Source organism: Arctopsyche grandis, chromosome 8, assembly GCF_051622035.1.
Source record: "Arctopsyche grandis isolate Sample6627 chromosome 8, ASM5162203v2, whole genome shotgun sequence".
In the NCBI taxonomy this organism is placed as follows: domain Eukaryota; kingdom Metazoa; phylum Arthropoda; class Insecta; order Trichoptera; family Hydropsychidae; genus Arctopsyche; species Arctopsyche grandis.
The window spans coordinates 3,503,529-3,522,017 of NC_135362.1; the positions used below are offsets into that span (position 1 = coordinate 3,503,529).

At 35.9% G+C, this 18,489-nt stretch overlaps 1 protein-coding gene across 1 annotated transcript; it reads right to left on the reverse strand.

The window, feature by feature from the left end:
- Nucleotides 1–933: 933 nt before the first annotated feature.
- didum (dilute class unconventional myosin) lies at nucleotides 934–17,382 on the reverse strand. Its single transcript, XM_077437106.1, has 33 exons — nucleotides 17,182–17,382; nucleotides 13,318–13,559; nucleotides 13,152–13,234; nucleotides 12,091–12,213; nucleotides 11,885–12,015; nucleotides 10,379–10,598; nucleotides 10,202–10,293; nucleotides 9,716–10,112; nucleotides 9,500–9,636; nucleotides 9,221–9,419; nucleotides 8,712–8,923; nucleotides 8,449–8,624; nucleotides 8,289–8,369; nucleotides 7,991–8,129; nucleotides 7,753–7,910; nucleotides 6,677–6,851; nucleotides 6,321–6,595; nucleotides 5,986–6,242; nucleotides 5,761–5,905; nucleotides 5,619–5,688; nucleotides 5,455–5,529; nucleotides 5,021–5,368; nucleotides 4,901–4,930; nucleotides 4,274–4,383; nucleotides 3,993–4,197; nucleotides 3,793–3,910; nucleotides 3,550–3,717; nucleotides 3,273–3,477; nucleotides 2,973–3,118; nucleotides 2,647–2,894; nucleotides 2,294–2,575; nucleotides 2,088–2,204; nucleotides 934–1,109 (listed from the first exon to the last, which is right to left on the reverse strand). The coding sequence occupies exons 1-33, from the start codon at nucleotides 17,206–17,208 to the stop codon at nucleotides 981–983; spliced, it is 5,520 nt and encodes a 1,839-aa protein (XP_077293232.1). The 5' UTR covers nucleotides 17,209–17,382; the 3' UTR covers nucleotides 934–980.
- Nucleotides 17,383–18,489: the final 1,107 nt, after the last annotated feature.

Genomic DNA, 18,489 nt, shown 5'->3' on the forward strand with positions numbered 1-18,489 from the left:
TAACGGAAAAAATATTTATTCACAAGTAGGTATATTTAGACGAATTTAAATTAACTAATTTTATTTTACAAAAAAATATATATCATTTTGAACCACTATACCATACGAATAGCACTGCTCTAGACTCTTGTTTTCAATACAATTTTCTAAATAGTCGAATTATTTAGTATTCTTTCAATACCATACTATTATATAATAAAATACTCACAGTATGAGATACATCATAATATAATATGTATAATAATATAATATAATATGTGGCATATTTTTGTTGATATATTTTTAATTCATAATGCCACTGGCTGGAATGAATTTTTTTCAAATTAAATTATGAGATGCAAAATAGCTTCAATAAAATTTGTACTCTAAATTTTTTTTTCAAAATAAATAATAATAAATATGTGTATATATTATATATGTTCAGGTTAAATGCGGCGAATAATTATGGCCATATCCCTAAGCATCGTTACAACATTACAGTAGTAAATCTGTACTTTTTTAGTCAGTCTACAGCCTAAAGTTTTTTCTATAAATAAATTTAAAAAAAAAAAGGAACAATACGTATTTGCAATACTGCCATCATACGAAAAAAATGCAATAAAATTTTCACTGTTTCCAAATTTGGAAAGTAATACCTAAAAGGAATACATATTTACACTAAAAACAAAAAAAATAATAAAGTAAAAATACGGAGGGATGCAATTAAATGCAAATATTCAATACCACAATAATTTGATTGCAACAATCAAAGTTGTATAAATAATAATACAAAAAAATCTTATTAAAACAATATATATATACATATATATATAATGTAAAATTATAAAAAATGAAAATTGAATGTATTGTGTACATATATTTCAAATGTAATCTCGAAATAATTTATGGCACATCAGATGTGCTTTTTCGTCTATGATTATAACAGGTGCGGTGAATTAAATTCAATTTCGATGTTATTTTTTGCTGCAAATTTACATTTTTTATACTTTAGTAAGAAGATCATGAAGGTTCAACACCTCCGGCAGCTCAATGTCTTCGAGTCGTATGGCCGACGGATTGAATGGGAATCTCACTGCGAAATTGTACTTCGAATCCATCAAAAGATTAGCCTGAAAATAAAATTATTTTTAAAATCGTAAGTGAAACGTAAAGGAGGTATGTAAAAATCACTAAATTTAATAAACCGGAACTGGGATTTTTTCCTCTAAGGAAAGTCAAAAATGTTGTGACCACGATTCTTTCCACACCCCTGAACGTATTAACACGATGGTGGCCGCCGACTCATATTTGTATCATGTTGGGTGTACAACGCTTAGTGGCCGCTGGTACATATATGATTCACGACTGCGCAAACTGTATCAGTGCGCTGATACATTTTTGCATCACGCTTGCGTCAATCGTTTGTGGCCGATGATACAATTTCGTATCACGTTTTCGTCTTATATATCAGCGGACTGAAAATATATTCTGTACGAAAAATATATTCGCGCAGTCGTGAATCATTTAAATGTCTTGTGTAAGTTTGCGTAAAACTTTTGTCTTGTGTAAGTTTCCCTACATTTTCGCCTAATTTGTATCGAAAATGCTCTCATAACCGGTATGTGTGAATGTGTATATATGTTTAATTATCGAATTTTGTTTTGTGACCGTCTTATATTCCTCAAATACATAGATAAAGTCATGGGTTGATCACATCCCAATTTTTTTAAATTGTGTTTTGAATGTTCTTTGCGGTGAATTAAATGTTATTTTTTGCTGCAAATTTACATTTTTAATAACTCCCATTACACCTATGTATAAGGGGAGGTACCATTTCCGGTTAACTTAAAATTTTGAAAAAAAACTTACGTCTTATCGATAAGAATTTCAGTAACCGATACTAAGTTTCGGTTCGATAAGACTAACGGTGTTCAAAAAATCCCCAAAATACACACACATTTTTTCTAGATCATGAAAACGTGATCAGTGATCGATTCCGAGTTCGAATCAGTCAAAATCTCGAGTTTGAATTTTCGCATGATCACAAAACTTCATCTATTGTTACTACGTACATATGTAGATAAAGTAAAAATAAAATATAATATTACTTGATCCCCGGCCGGTTTTCCCTTATTGCGTTCCTGTAAACACGCTTGGATCTCTTTGATGAACTCCAGCGTTATCTTCGGCTCAAAGTCTTCAGCAGGAGTATAGAGATTCAATAGCTGAAAAAAATACAATCGAAACATTACAGAACACATTCACCTCAACATCTACTACATGTGTACATAATAGAAACGGTGAATTTAAAAACCTTGCAAATTTGCATTGGAGTCAAATCGGGACACATGTCACACGTGCTTTGAACGTCCGCGGAAGACTTCCTCGCCTGGAGCAGATACACCGCCTGTATGATGGGATTCAAAGTGGCTTGCACTCCGGCAACCTCTTGCTGATCGTAATTGACGAAGTTCTCTTTGAGCCACACTTCCAAATACGACAGATTGTAACGTATCTGCATACCCTTTGACCAACGACACAAATCTTTGCGGAGCAATAGCTGGTTCAGACATGAAGCGCACACGTAATAGTAAACCTAAAACAAAAATAAAAAATGACATATAGAGCATGATTAGATGGAGCAAATAATGTTGCAAAAAATATTACTTGTTTGAATATTTGCAAGATTAATTCTTTATCGATGCCGTAATGGTTCAAAGTTCTCAAGATGCCTGTGAACTCGTTGGTCAGATGATTTGGACTGCGCGGAACTTCACTGGTGCTGCCCGTGCTGCCTCCGACGGATTGGGCTCTGCCGCGGGGCACTCCACCAGACACTCCGTGGATCTCTTCATACTCCAGCAAAGCGCCGACAGTTACGCTCTGTATACGCTTCTCGACGGTTTGTATGAGACCTGTGATGTTCGTGTAATTCATCAGTAAACATGAGCTCGTATCAAAAAGTTATTTCAAAACACCATTTCAATGCTAACCTTGATATATCCAAACGGCAATGTCCGACAAGACTTGTCTGTATTCAGACAAGTCGAAGTTTCTCAAACATTGCTCGTTTTGCGTCGCCGTATTACTCTCTTGATACGATCCGTCTCCGCTGTACTGTTTCAAACAGTGCAACAGCCTAAAATAATATATATATATATATATATATATATATATATATATATATATATATATATATATATATATATATATATATATATATATATTTATAAATATTAAGATTTCCACTTTGTTTTTAAACCAATATTATATTATACACGTTCAATAATAACCTCAAAGTATTGGCAAGCCACAATACGGTCATTTCTATATCATTTGCCTTCTTCTTCACGACCTTTTTAACACTGTTGATGAAGAATTTAAGCAATAGCTTAACCTTTTCTTCGTCGTTGATGTGATCGGTATACCGAATGCACATGAAAAATACGTATGCGGGCAATCCTGGTAGAAGGGTCAAAGCCGTCCTAGACGATAGATCTAAAAATCACAAAAAATCATCAATTAACTGCAAAAAAATATGCAATAAAAGTAACATTCAAAATTATTTACCAACGACGAGTCTCTTGACGATGAGAGATTCTGCGGTTCCGCTCTGCATGGAGTCTTGAGAGCTTTTATATTCAAACATTCCCATGTAATCTTCGCGCTCTTTTTTTCTAACGACTGCTATTACACTACTGTCTTTTTCTTTATTTATTGTCTTTTCTTTTAAGGCAACTGAAATAAATAAATAAAAAAGCGTAAAACAACCGTACATATGTTATATTTGAAAAACAATCACTATCAACTCACCAGTGTGAGACGTAATATTTTCAGTATCTTCAATTCCGAGATCCTTCAGCTTCTTTGTCAACAATTTAATCTGTTTCTTATAATTTTCACAACTATCCATTAAAGTTGTATTACGTTCCTGAAGAAGTTACAATATGGCAAGTTAGTGTGCGTTCAAAACCAAAATTATACATTCACACACGATTATATTTCAACGATACCTGAATGACGACATTTTCAGTAGCGATTCTCGCTACTTCATAGTGAATGAGTTGTTCTTTCTGCGTCTGAGGATCTGAGGTGTTGGTGATCCACAACTTTTGCTGCTCGTCGTTGTCTTTTCGCAGCTTATCGATATCGTCTTGATATTCCGTCAATGTCGATTTGAAATGCTCCTTCATGTGTTCTAATTCATCCTCCAATTGTCTGGACAAGACATTTATAGATCAATACAACGAAACTTATTTAAATACTATTTAAGCATTATATGTAGGTATTATACCTGGTGATTCTCTTCTGGGCTTCAAAAGCTTGTATCACTTCGCCATCTTCGTTTATAACGTCCACATCAGACCCATAGTTTGACGTAGCCAACGATTTCAAGTTAACAGTCTGAAAATCAACATACAAAACTAATTAACCGAACACAACTATCAAATCGAGGCCGTCACAATACAAGCAAAAGTTCATAATCAGATAGACTCTTCATTGAAAACATGATAAATGGGACTCAAACCACTAGCTGATCGTCAAACGTTATTAAATGTAGTAACTATTCAGCTGAAGGATTGAGTCCATTACAAATGACAGCTCTGAGAGTGGGCCTTCCTTAAATATAAACAACACTTAATAGCAAAGGCCTCGAAATTTTCAAACTAAAAAACGTAATAAAATATGAGTATGCAAAATAATAATAGTAGCGATGAAACGAGCCATACATGATGCTTTCTTAAAGCGCATTCACATCAAAGGGACAAAGCCTCAAAATCGAGTAAAATGCATAAGACGCCATTTTGAATATCAGGACGTCTTCACACAATTCGCGTTGACTTCGAGGACACATCCAATTAGTGTGATAGCGCTATTATGTATAAAGAAATGATTTAAAATTGCTCAATCATTCACTTACGACATTTTTGAGAGCTTGAAACCATGGTCGCTATTACAAAAAGATACATTTTCTTTTTAAAAGAACTTACAATCGGCAATTTAAAATTTGTTCAAAATGTTTCAACCTCGGATAAACTACCTGATTGGCCAAAACGCTTCTGAGTTGTATGCACTCCTCACGTCGCCGCTCCAACTCATCCTGCTGCGAGGCGAACTGCTCCTCGAGCTCCTTAGCACTGACGTTCACACCATCCGACCTGGCCACGCTGGCTCTGAGCCGCGTCAAATCGTCGCTCAATCTGGTGCATTCGATTTCCAAGTCGTTGATTCTATGCTGGTCTTCCGCTCGGCCAACAATGGGGCTAGTCATCGACGCCGAATCCAACCTGGCAGACTCCAGCCTTTCAATCTGTTTGATTAGCCGCAACTTATCATCTTCGACTTGCCTACACCAGCGTTGCAGGCGAATCACCACACCAGGATCAGGCTAAAAATAAAACACATTACACAACTTTAAACTCACTTTTCGTTATAAAATATCGGGATCAAGTATGAAAGGAAAAGGAAAATTACCATTGATTCAGATTTATTCCATTCTTTGATGTCGTTGACTTTGATCGACGATTTGACTGAACCATAGCCGTAATCCTAAAGTATACAAAAAAAAAAAAAAAAAAACAATGAAATTTAACATTTTCACGCATAGCATAATCCATTAACCGGGAAGATTTTCTTACATCGTCGACAGTCTCAGGCTGAGATGCGTTGCTGGCGTTCGATAGCGATCTATGATGACCTTGAGCTCTGCTGAATAGTGCAAAAATTACTATTAAAAAAATCCTCAAAAATACTCAATTCTGTTAATACAATAATCGTTACTTTCTACTGGCCGAATCTTCAAGCCGAGTTTGAAGCTCGTACTTTTCAGTGAGCAATCGTTGATACGACGTCTTTTCTAAATCTAACTCCGACAACAACTCCCTCTTCTCCAGTTCGTGCTGTTCGCGCATTTTCTTTTCGGAATCTGCAAAATATAATATATATATTTATTAAAAAAATCGAAACAATTTCACCAACCACATACAATTCGAATAAAAATGAAACCTTTCTGATGGGTAACATTGGACTCCTTCAAAATGGTCAGTTCCCTTGCTAGCTTTTCGCTTTCGTGCTTCCATTCCGATTTATCCTTATTGTACAGATCCTGGTGCTTATTCTTCAACTCGACCAACTCTATATTATTGCCTCGCTCGACATTCAAATCTCGCACCAAATTCTCGATAGTCAATTCCTTCTCACCCAGACTCGCCTTAAGCTTCTTAACCTCGACTTCCAAAGACTTCAACGGTTCTAATTTCAATCTGAAACATCAAAAGTATGAAACACATAAATACAAGAAAAAAATTAACACAAAATTACACAACTAAGCAAAAACGAACTTGAGTTCAACAATTTCAGCAAGCAATTGAACAATCTGTTTATTATCCGTCTGCAACCCTTCAATCTTTTGCTGCAAACTGATAATCTTATTCTCCAAACCAATGTTCAACTTCTTGACGTGTTCAACGCTGCGAGCTTCAGCTCGCAGCTTCCTATACTTCCTTCTAGCCAAGAATCGACGTACCGCAGCTTGGCAAATGATAATCTGCCATTTCATTTTAGCATATCTCTTCCTAGCCAACCATCCTCGGACATATTTTTGTATGACAATAGCCTGAAACATACGCACACACAAATGACATATAAAAGATTTCACAAAAAAAAACCCCATCAAAACAATCTCCCAAAGACTCACGGCGGCATTGTATTTGAGCTCCATGAATCGTTTCCTAGCGAGGAATCCTCGAGCATACCGTTGAATTCCGACAGCCGTGGCTCTCAAACGTTGATACTTGGTTCTGGCCAACCATCCGCGTACGTGCCGTTGTATCACTTTAGCCGACCGTTGCTGCCTCAGTTTTTGAGCGAGCCTGGGCAATAACAAGTTAATATAAAATATACATAGTCGATGACGAAAGCTCCAGGCTTAGTCTGTAGCTAGTTTATCATCAGATAGCAAATACATACATGTATAAAAAAAAATCCCAAATTCGTGCCTACATAGTATAAAAGCCCATAAAAGTATTTAAATAAATATTTATCTGATGTTGTATATTATCTCATTAAGATATGTAGGTCAATAATTTTTTGACCAATTTTTTTTTGTTGTTTTTAGCATTAACATCAAAATCAAAGCGGCTACGAGTTAATATCAATAAAGTATATAAAGAGTTAATACACAACAGTAAATCAATACAATTATCACAAACCACAGATACACCTGATCTAGCTCATTTTTTTTTCAATATTAACATGTACTTCTATGTTCGAACTGAGCATATGACTGAATATATCGACTGTTTAAATTCTTAATACAGAAAATCGCCAGATTAAAATTCCAAGGATTAATTAAGCCTACTTACGTACATAATCAGTGCACAAATAAAATAATACAACATATACCATGCTATGTCACGGATGAACAAAATCCTATCCATATTCGCTCGTATGTAAAACTCATTGCAAACAATGGTACAGTACAACTGACATTTTTCGTGAATATTATTAGATGATAAAACATGACTACATAGATATTGAATTGTTAATAAGCGTGTTTAGAAAAAAAAAGAAACAAAACACTTTGGTCCATAAAACAAACGCAGATAAAAGGAATACTTTAATCCTTGTATAAAAGACATAATTCCGATAATATTTGTTTTGTCGTTGAGATAAAGGGAACTTAGCTCGAAACCTAAATCAATCTCGCAATAAAACAACGCACACTTATACTATACATAGAATGTCATCTACTATAATCTCGGATATACTCACTTCCTAGCGAGATATCCTCGACCGTATCTTTGTAGGCCGCACACGGCCAGCCTGATCCTCAAGTATTTCTTTCGGCAGACGAACGCTCTCATTTGACTCTGCATTATGATACAACATCTTCGCAAACGTTCCGCACGAAGCTTTTCCAAGTAAGCAACCTGTCAACGGACATACGTTTTAGAACGCTCGGTCAGAACGATCAGAGATAAAACAAATCAAGCTAAGAATGCATGAATACCTGACCAGCACGGAAGAATATTTTCGCTTTACCAAAGCGATACTTATCGTTGTCTTTTATACTCTTTTCGATTATTCTGGAACATGTTATTTTAGGCTCGTTGCGGTCTATATCTTTAGAATTGCACAATACTCGATACCTTAAATCAACAAACATAAAATTTAGTTATTTACATTACATATTTATGTTCTAACATATACACGTATATAAAAAAGTAAATTTTGTAAGTTTTTTATTTATATAACATCATAAAATATTCGTTGCAGGTGAAAACTAACATAATCGTATATAGATTCACCTTAGGAAGAAGTCTTGATATAACCATCTCGACGGGAAACCAGCTGCCGATATCCTGATAGTTTCCAAAACTCCACAAGCTCTGAAAATAAATCACCAATGAACGTCAATATACTAAAAATTGTACATATACTAATAAAACATAGCACAGATATGTATACCTCAATTGTTGAACAGCTCGTGCCGGATCATACTGGAACGCCATCTTATCATCGTTAGGTTTAATGCAGCGAACATAGTGAGGAGTGGTGGCATTCAACGTTGCCATCAAAGCCGTAAGTGACCCCCTGAATTGAGCTCCGACACTTTGACGATGTTGTTTAGTAGACGATTGGGTCTATAGAAGAAAATTACATGATATGAAACTACAACTGGCTCTCTCAGGAAATATAATTATTAAAAATAAATCAAATAAAACCCTCACGCTAGGTTTTCCTGGAGAAATCTTCACTCTAGTTTGCTGTGGTACTCCGAGCGTGCTCGACGATTGTGTCGAAAGCAAACTTCTAAGGAGAGGACAGCCTCTACACTCTCGCAGTGCTTCGACTTGCTCTTCTAAAACTGTGTCTCTATTTTTTTCGAGAAATCCTAGCGTTTGGTATTCGACTTCATCGGCAAAATGCTTGATCACGAATGCTAATTTTAATGAAATAAAAATTAAAAACTAATATTTCAGTATGCTATAATAATAGTACTTAAATGTACATATATAGTAGCCAGTTCAAGACATTTGGCAAATATCTAATCGGCATCTGCAGCTCGAACAGCGAGTGAGTGATACAAATTTATATGCCAGTGGACAAAAACTTCCTGTAAAACTTCACCGACTTAATTATTAGCACACATTCATATAAATCGGTAAACATCGGTTATGAAGTCGCCAAATGCCGTGAACGATGAACTAAAAAGCGCAACTTTAGAAATTACACCCACCATTAGTGCCGAACCTCGGCTTGGCGAAATGCGACGACTGTACACACTTTGAATACAACTTTGTAGCCCACGAGGAGTCGGAGCCTTGCGGCATGCGACACTCTTCATCCAAAAGATCTAAAACTCCGAGACGGGCTTCGATGAGATCTATACACGGTTGATTATCGTAAAAGTGAATCATGGTCCAAGTTATTTCCTCCTGAAAATTTTCAAATGAAATGTTTCACACAAGTCAAAAAAAAAAAATACAATATGGATACATAAAATATATTAACAAACCCTTAAATATTCCTCTTGCTCCAATTTAAAGACGTGCGAATTGAACTGCTGCTGCAACTTTTCGTTGGCATAATTGATACAAAACTGTTCAAACGAGTTGTTCTCGAACGTTTCGAATCCGTATATATCGAGAACGCCTGAAAGAACACACACAGACCAATAAAATACACAACCTCTTTACCTCCACCCTAAACACACAATATTAACATTACACACCAATAAAATGCGTCACCGGTTGAGTGCACCTCAAAGCCTTATTGGCAATCATCACGATCCAATTGAACAACTCGGCGTATACGTGTTTGGCGAGGGCATCTCGTGCGGCTCTCGCTTCGGCGACACCGAGCGGCTTCACGATGACCTCACTCCTCGATATGATCTTGCGGTTCGTCAACTTATGGGCGACCTCCTCGGGATCGACGCCAATGAGCGAACAGAATATCTGCAGATGCTTATCGGTCAAATGAATCGAGCTCGAATCAAATTTGTCATCGCTTTGGGAATCGTCCAACTCGGGTTCATCGATGAGCACATTACCGAGGTGCAATATCGACGACCATATCTTGAACATGTCGGCTTGCTCCGACGCCGAGAAACCCAACGTCGATAAAGCCTACATAAAATAGAATAAAAAAAATATACATAACAAAATACAATACATTAAAATACTCTTCGGAAAAGGAATCTAAATCCGACGTATACCTGCTTCGTCTCGATGAAGGTTTTAGCATCGTTAACTCCGTCTATTACTGGATTATCGCCTTGATTTAAGAACACAAATTTATCTTGATGATCTGCAAATATTTAAAAAATTAAATACATAAAATTTAAATTGATTTCAATTGTCAAAAAAAGTTTGTAAAAATGATCGAGGAGTACCTAAATGAAGTTCCGGCATTTCTTTCCTCACACTGCACAGTTGATAAAATATATGGTAATTTCGTTCACCGGGTGCCTGAAACACTACTCTCGACTTTTCCAGCAAATATGTCCTCATCGATGCGCCGATTATGTGAAACACTCTATCGAAGTGTATTTCGATGAACTTTCCAAAGCGAGAGCTGTTATCATTGCGTGTTGTTTTCGCATTGCCAATTGCCTTTAAAATAAATGTAAACACAATTAAAAATCAACAATAACCCCGCAAACTGCCACTAATGTGCTTTTATTATAATAATAACTAAAATAAATCTAAGTTCATTTTGCCTAATTCTTGCGATAAACAATCTTAAGTTATCTCACTAAGTAATAGTGAAAAAAATTCAACAAATCCAAGATTAGATTAAATATGTTCAAATTATAATACAATACGAATTTTAAAAAAGAAAAACGCAGTAATACGATAATTTATGGTCATAGTGATACTATTTGTAGGCCATAAAAACAATATTCATTTCTTAAAACAACAGGCATTGAACAAATTTGATAGCACAATACATGTATTTAGTTGTTGCTAGCTCAATATATATGTACATATGTATATACAAAATAAAAGTACAAATTATTCCAGTAGTTTTGAATTTGGGGGGGGGGGGGGGGGAGAGATCTGGAACAGCAACTCATCCCATGATAGGTCTCAAGAAGGAGCAATCAAAAAAATATCATAATAGAAAATTATAACTGAGCCACCATTCAATTTTTTTCCATTTATACCTTATCTTAACTTTCAGATACTAAACAGCCTAATATTGTTTTACTCTTAAGCATATTTTATAACACCATTGAAAAATTAACGCTTTCGTCACTCATCTAAACTCTGAATATTATAACAATTAAAGTTTCCTTCAAACATTTTTTTGTTATACTTACCACATAACAGTTTAATGCTATATGTACTTTCGAGGGTAGGTGGCTAATTTATTGAGGAACCGTTTCAATAATGAAATAAGATAAACTCGGATAGGAAACAATCGAGCTGAAGTCACATATATCCAAGATCTGGCCAGCAACAACGCCAAGCCAGGGCTCGAAACCGTGACCTGCATACTTATGTACATAATATCTACATAAATAAAGATAAAAATTTGAAAGCAATTATTAACCTTACAAATTATAATAAAATCTGGGAAGAATGCGCCCAAATACACTCAATAGTGGCGCAGTCTCAAAAAATCCTAATTTTCAAAAGTGCTCAAGAAGAACTCACGCAATAGAATTCCACGATTTCGCGTTTTTTTGTAGAATTCTATTGCGTTGGTTCTTTGAAAGTTTGTATGTCTCGAGAGTGGGGCACTCTTGGGTGCATTTATCCGATCACCATATATGCTGACACTAGTGACAGCAATTTACCATTAAAACTTACATTAATTCAAATCTAACTCAACCTTATCTTTTTACCTACATACATATTTAATTATAAAAAAAGTCTAAATCCCAATATTTTACCTCCATTATAGGACTTGAAGCCAAGACTTTCTTTTCGACCTGAGTCTCGGTAGCACTCCCGCCGACCGTTGCAAAATAACGCATGGTATATTTGGCCGAGACTGTTTTACCAGCACCCGATTCACCGCTCACTAAATCAATACAAAAAAATGATAAAAACAATAAATACTTTAAAAAAATAACAATTCCACTTAGTTACAATTTACCTATAATACTCTGATCGCGCCTTTCCCTTTCTAATTTAGTATATGCCTCTTCAGCTACGGCAAATATATGCGGATCCAAATCACCCATAGCCTGTCCACGATACGCCAAAATAGTCTCCTCCCCTATACAAATACAACACAATCATATTAGAGGCTTTCAGGCAACATAGACGACTTTGTATAATGCTGCTTCATGAAACGATTTTTTGTCCGACTTATATTAAGGAAATAAATTTGATAATTTAGTACCCTATTTAAATTTTCCCAAAGTTGACACCTATTTAAATATTTTTTTGGGCCAAAAAACGGCAGTAAGGGTAATTTCATCAAAATCACTAAACCACTTCATTCAATATAAAACTGATAATGGTACAAGATTATAATTATTAATTCATAATATATATAATACCACTATTCTGTCTGTCTGAGATAACGCTCGCCATATTATAATAGTCGTTTCGTTTTGACATATATATATATATATATATATATATATATATATATATATATATATATATATATATATATATATATATATATATATATATATATATATCTTTCGATTTTCGATCTTTGCCTTCCGATATTTGCGTTTTCGGTAATTTCACATTCCGGCTCGTCACGGAGACCGATATATATATATATATATATATATATATATATATATATATATATATATATATATATATATATATATATATATATGTATGTCACAGCTAAACCACTGCCAAAACTTATATACAAATACAATAAAAGAAAAAACTTCTATATATACTATTTGCGACCAATGTTACCTCTTGGCAGAGAATTTACCGCCATCTATTGAAAATTTATTTAATTAATTAATTTTTCTATTAGTGTTTTATATTGTTTACATGTTTTTTTTTCATATTAAACAATTAAATATATGTAAAAGGTATTTGAAAAAAATTCGACCACGTCAACACATGACCGACGACACATTTCTTTTAATTTTTTCATTATTTAATAACTTAATATGCCAACACCCATGCGATGATATATCATCGGGTATAACACTAGTAAATAAATAAACATCACACCGTATATGGGAAGATCATCGTATGGATTGATTGCGACCAGCACAATTCCGCAGTACGTATAAATAGCATTGAGATCACAAAATCTGAAACAATATACAAAAATAAATGAATAAATAATTCATACAAGAGCAGTAATAAATATTGAACCATCAATACTTCTACAAACCTGACTTTGAGGTTGTGCAACACGGCCGGCTCGTGAAGGTATGACAGCGACGTGAGATCATTTTCACCGATGAGTATGGGCGGATTCCTCAAATTAGGCAAGTCGGTGTCTTTCTCGATCTTGATCTGTTTTATTTGACCGCCATCGTCGGTTTTGATGATGAGAACTCCGCTGCGGAAGTCCTGAGTCACCTCGGCACCCTCCCACACCTTCTCCGGATGCGGCACCCATACTTTGGCACCCTGAAAACGTACAAAGAGATCAGGATCAAAATTAAACGCACAACTTCAACACCTAAAATCGAAAATTTAAAACGTATCATTACTAAAGATGGGACTCAAAAATTCAATACGAGTAACAGCTTACAGTTAGAGCGATGGTTTTACTGGTTTATCGATTGTATAGATCGCTATCTACGTGTATCGTAAGCTAGAGATTTTACTACACCTAGTCGAGAGATAAATTGCACAACTTTGTTCGGATAATCTTAGTGGGAAAATAGTGCGATCGACCGATTGTTGAAAAATGGTGGCAAAAATCTCAATTGTAATAAAGCCTGGTGAATTGTTTAGTACTATTTTGAGACCTTGAAACACTTGCTACCTACGGGTTCGTCGTTACAAGTCTACGAGCAATGAATTGTCTAACAAATCACTTCATCTGAGGCTCCCATTAGTACAATTGAAGACAATCAAGAAGTCGTCGCGATGATCTGCTGTAATTAGATTGAGTTACATACATACAGCTCAATGATAAACCATCGTTCAACGTTTCCTATCATATCTTGTCTGTTGCTCCATACTATATATATATTGTCTATTACTCCATAAGTACAAGGCTTTAGTCTGTTTATAGTGTATTTTATTCAAGTGAATTTGTAAATGGTTATGCAAAAAACGTGATAGATAATTGCACAAGTTCCGGCCAGGCCGGTGCTAATTTATCAAATGCTTATCAATTATTTGGGACAGCTTTGCATTTATAAATAATAAATATCGGCACGATAGGCTTGTCTACTGCAGAAACGCATAAATGCGAAAATATCAAACCTCACTTATCATGGAGCAGGAAAAGAGATATTTCAAACATTTAAATAAACAGCACATAAAAAATTTCCAAACAAAAAATAAAGTAAATGAGAAATAAAACAAGTGAAAGATAGTTCATAAATTTAATATAATTGAAAATTTTATATTATTATCTTTATTAGTTTTCAATTAATTGCGTAAAAATGTGATATTAAAAAACTTCAATTCTAAATTATGTCATTAAAAATGTTCATTTATGCTATTTGGTACTTGTCTAGTAGCACGGCGTACAATTCACGTTCAAAAATCAATTATATATTACGGTGTGCTGCCAATGGAAATAAGCGGAAACGAGGAATAAAAGCAAACTGGGCCTCATATCTGGCCGAGTTTATCTGGTGAACCAAGATAGTTAGACGCGACACCTTCGAGACTATCCTTCAAGAAATTTATTTATAGTTTTGAACCACTGTGGCATCATATGAAGAATTGAATGCGCCACAATGGTCTACATAAAACAAGAAAAAAACATAATAAAAATAAAGAAAAATAAAAAAAAGTATCAAATAAGCAGAATATGTACATATTAGAGAATGTCTTGCATCCACAGCCAGCACCAATATACATATAAGAACTAACCATAAATATAAAACATCTCACAAAGCCCAAATGGAAAAGAGAAGATCAAAATTCCACTCATACATCACGTACAATTATGAAAATAATTATGAGCGCAGGCTACCAGACAAATAATTAAAATAATCTCTGATAACTAGAGCACCGGCCCAAAGCGCGCCGCTCATTGTTCAATTGTTGTAAATGCTTTGTAAAAAAGGTTCGGCAACCCCTTATCAATGCATTTACAACATTTGAACAATGAACGGCACGATGGTTATCCGGGCTTTACTGATAACCTACGCGCACTGAGATGGAAAATATCACATTCAGGCACAGCAGCAACGATTTCATTGAGAAGTCGGATAGCTCTTGCAATAGGAGCCATCCGATAAAGGACTATGCGGGCAGGAGGTACAACCATCAAATGATGATGACGCAATTAACTATAAGGGACGTAAGTCCCAACTTTTCCAACTACGGTAATGACCACGTAGAAGATAGAGAATAAAACGAATTAATGAGAAGTTTCTCTGAACTTCATACATCATGTACAATTATGAAAATAATGATGAGCGCAGGCTACAAGACAAATAATTAAAATAATCTCCGATAACCTACACTCACTGTGGTGGATAACATCACATTCAGGCACGGCAGCAAATATCTCATTCAGAAGTCGGATAGCTCGTGGAATAGGAGCCATCCGATAAAGAACTGTGCGGGCAGAAGGTACATCCATCAAATGATGGTGAGGTAATTAACTATAAGGGACGTAAGTCCCAACCTTTCCAACTACGGCAATGACCACGTAGAAGTTGGAGAACAAAACGAATTAATGAGAAGTTTCTCTGAACTTCATACATCATGTACAATTATGAAAATAATGAAGAGCGCAGGCTACCAGACAAATAATTAAAATAATCTCTGGTAACCTACGCTCACTGAGGTGGAAAACATCACATTCAGGCACGGCAGCAACGATTTCATTGAGATTTTTGATAGCTCGTGGAATAGGAGCCATCCGATAAAGAACTGTGCGGGCAGAAGGTACAACCATCAAATGATGATGAGGCAATTATTAGGGACATAAGTTCCAACTTTTCCAACTACGGGAATGAAGAGCGCAGGCTATCAGATAAATAATTAAAATAATCTCTAATAACCTACATATATTCAATGATATGTATCTTTGTGAGAAATAATGTTGAAATTATACATCTCTGCCATTTTTTAATGAGTCAAAACGTGACGATTAGAAGTGGGATGTAGCACGTATTTTTTTTTTAGATAGTTTTGCACTTATAAAAAAAAGGCTAGCATGTTTGATCTATGCCAGTCCAAAACTCACTCCTAGGAGTGATTTTGGCGATATTTAATCGTTGTATTGACAGTAATCGACAATGATGATTCCCATATTTGAAGTTGAAGGGTGAATTAACAATGACATGAGAACGCACCCATCACAGCTGGAGTCTGCCTTAAAGCGAATGCGAAACATGACGTCACGCGTTAAGTATGCGTCGCGCTACTAGACAAGTACCTGTTACTTAACCAATTGGGCAATTTTCAATATTGTATCCTCAGAATGCGATGAAAATCTAATGGCTGACTTTTGTTAGTGGAGTCAGCTGCAATTTTTCATTCATAACTTTAATGTGAAAAGTATGGAAAACACATCGAAATCAATTTGTACAACGATTAAGAATTACATAAAATTTCAATTCAAAGTATTGATTAAACATCTTGCGAATATTCTCACAATCCACATCAAAATTTCAACTCTCAACCACAACATACTACAGCATCCATCTCCGAATAAAAAACCAAGTAAACAATTCACTGTCCATTTTATTTTCAAATATAAACCTACACAAATTTAAACCCAATTATTTAACGCATACGACAGCCAGTTAAGTAATCTCAAGCGATTATCTTGATAAGAGCCCATTTCCGGACATGTACATGTGTATTCGTATATCATATACTGCACTTACATTATCACACTGTACTATATCATACGAAGTGAAATATCTTTATGTTTTTATGATCGAAGAAATGTGCTATTCAAGGACGATTTGTGATGAAAGTCAGTCGTTGTTATGTTGGATGGTGAGTTTTAAGGGTTTTTGGGTGGGTTCCAATTTGAAGAGTTGCAGGTGTGTGTGATGATGTAGTGCTAATGTAAATATGTATGGGGATGATGTGAGGATGATGAGACCTTGGTGTAGAGCTCCTTGGTGGTCATGGTGGCGGTTTGTAGTGGTTTGCGGTGGCGGAGACCCCTCTAGTGTGGCCCAGGGCGCCGCCCTAGCGCTCCGCCCTGCGTGGAGCGAATGACACCAGCTGTCATCCGATCAGCGGCTCTCAACACGAGGGTCGCCAACACACTGCGCCCACGTCGATCGATCAGACGCGCATTGTCGCACTGCACAAATTTAATTCTTCAAATAATTATTTAGATGTCCGTCCTTTCCATTTTGCAATTTCATTTCAATGATTTGACGTCGTTGTGACGCAATTTCAGAATTTTTTATCGCATATTTTTATTTCGTATTATCGGGGTTTTATTCGAAATTTCAAAATTTACTGCGTATTAAGGTCTGTTCATACTTAACAGCACTGCACGGCTTCAGCACTGCACGACTCCGTTTCAAATATGTCATTTTATTACATTTCTATTCATATCTACCTACACGTCGCGGTCACGTCACGTTTACAGCAATTTGGACGAGTGCAAGGCAAAATCGGCTTACTTATACATTAGAGGCATTGAAGTATAATGTATAGAATAGTCATTCCTAACAAAAGTATCGCTTAAAAGCGATCCATCGAAGAGAGAGACGGAAAGTCAGAAGAGAGACAAAAGAGTGAGGAAAAAAAATTCGTGGAAGTGATCGTCCCTTACAACAACTGGACAAAACAGCTGACATCTCCGGGCACACGGATTTTTTGTGGCAACATTTTTAGGGGCTGAGAGCAATTCTATGCATACTACTTCAATGTAGATAAAGTAATATGGGAACTAGTCTAGTTGTGAAGGTCTTCTTCACCACCAGTCCGCCATGTATTATAGACAGGTTCGTCTGTGTTCGGTATTAAATACAGCTATGTATATGTTGAATATGGTATTTATTTGGTAGTAACACGTATACACAAGTATGATTAATTGTTGGCAAAAGTATGTCGTTCAGCGGTCTCTGGATATGGTAGAGTGTCGCTGGCTCGGCATTCAGCTATGTTCAGAAGGTCTCTGGATGCGGCAGTGTGTTGCTGGCTCGTTGTTCGGCTATGTTCGGAAGGTCTCTGGATACGACAGTGTGTTGCTGGCTCGTCCGGCTGGTTGATCTTCCAAGTCCGCGTAGTGTAGTGGTGGCTGGTCAGGAGCTGTATGTCGACTGGTCTGCTGCTGTGTGTCGACGCTTGCTGCTGTGGGTCGACTGGCGTTGTTTGGGTTGTACCTCCTTTTATAGTGTTTCTGGAATCACCTGACCGATGGTGGTGGTTTGTTGATGCGTAAGCGAGGAAT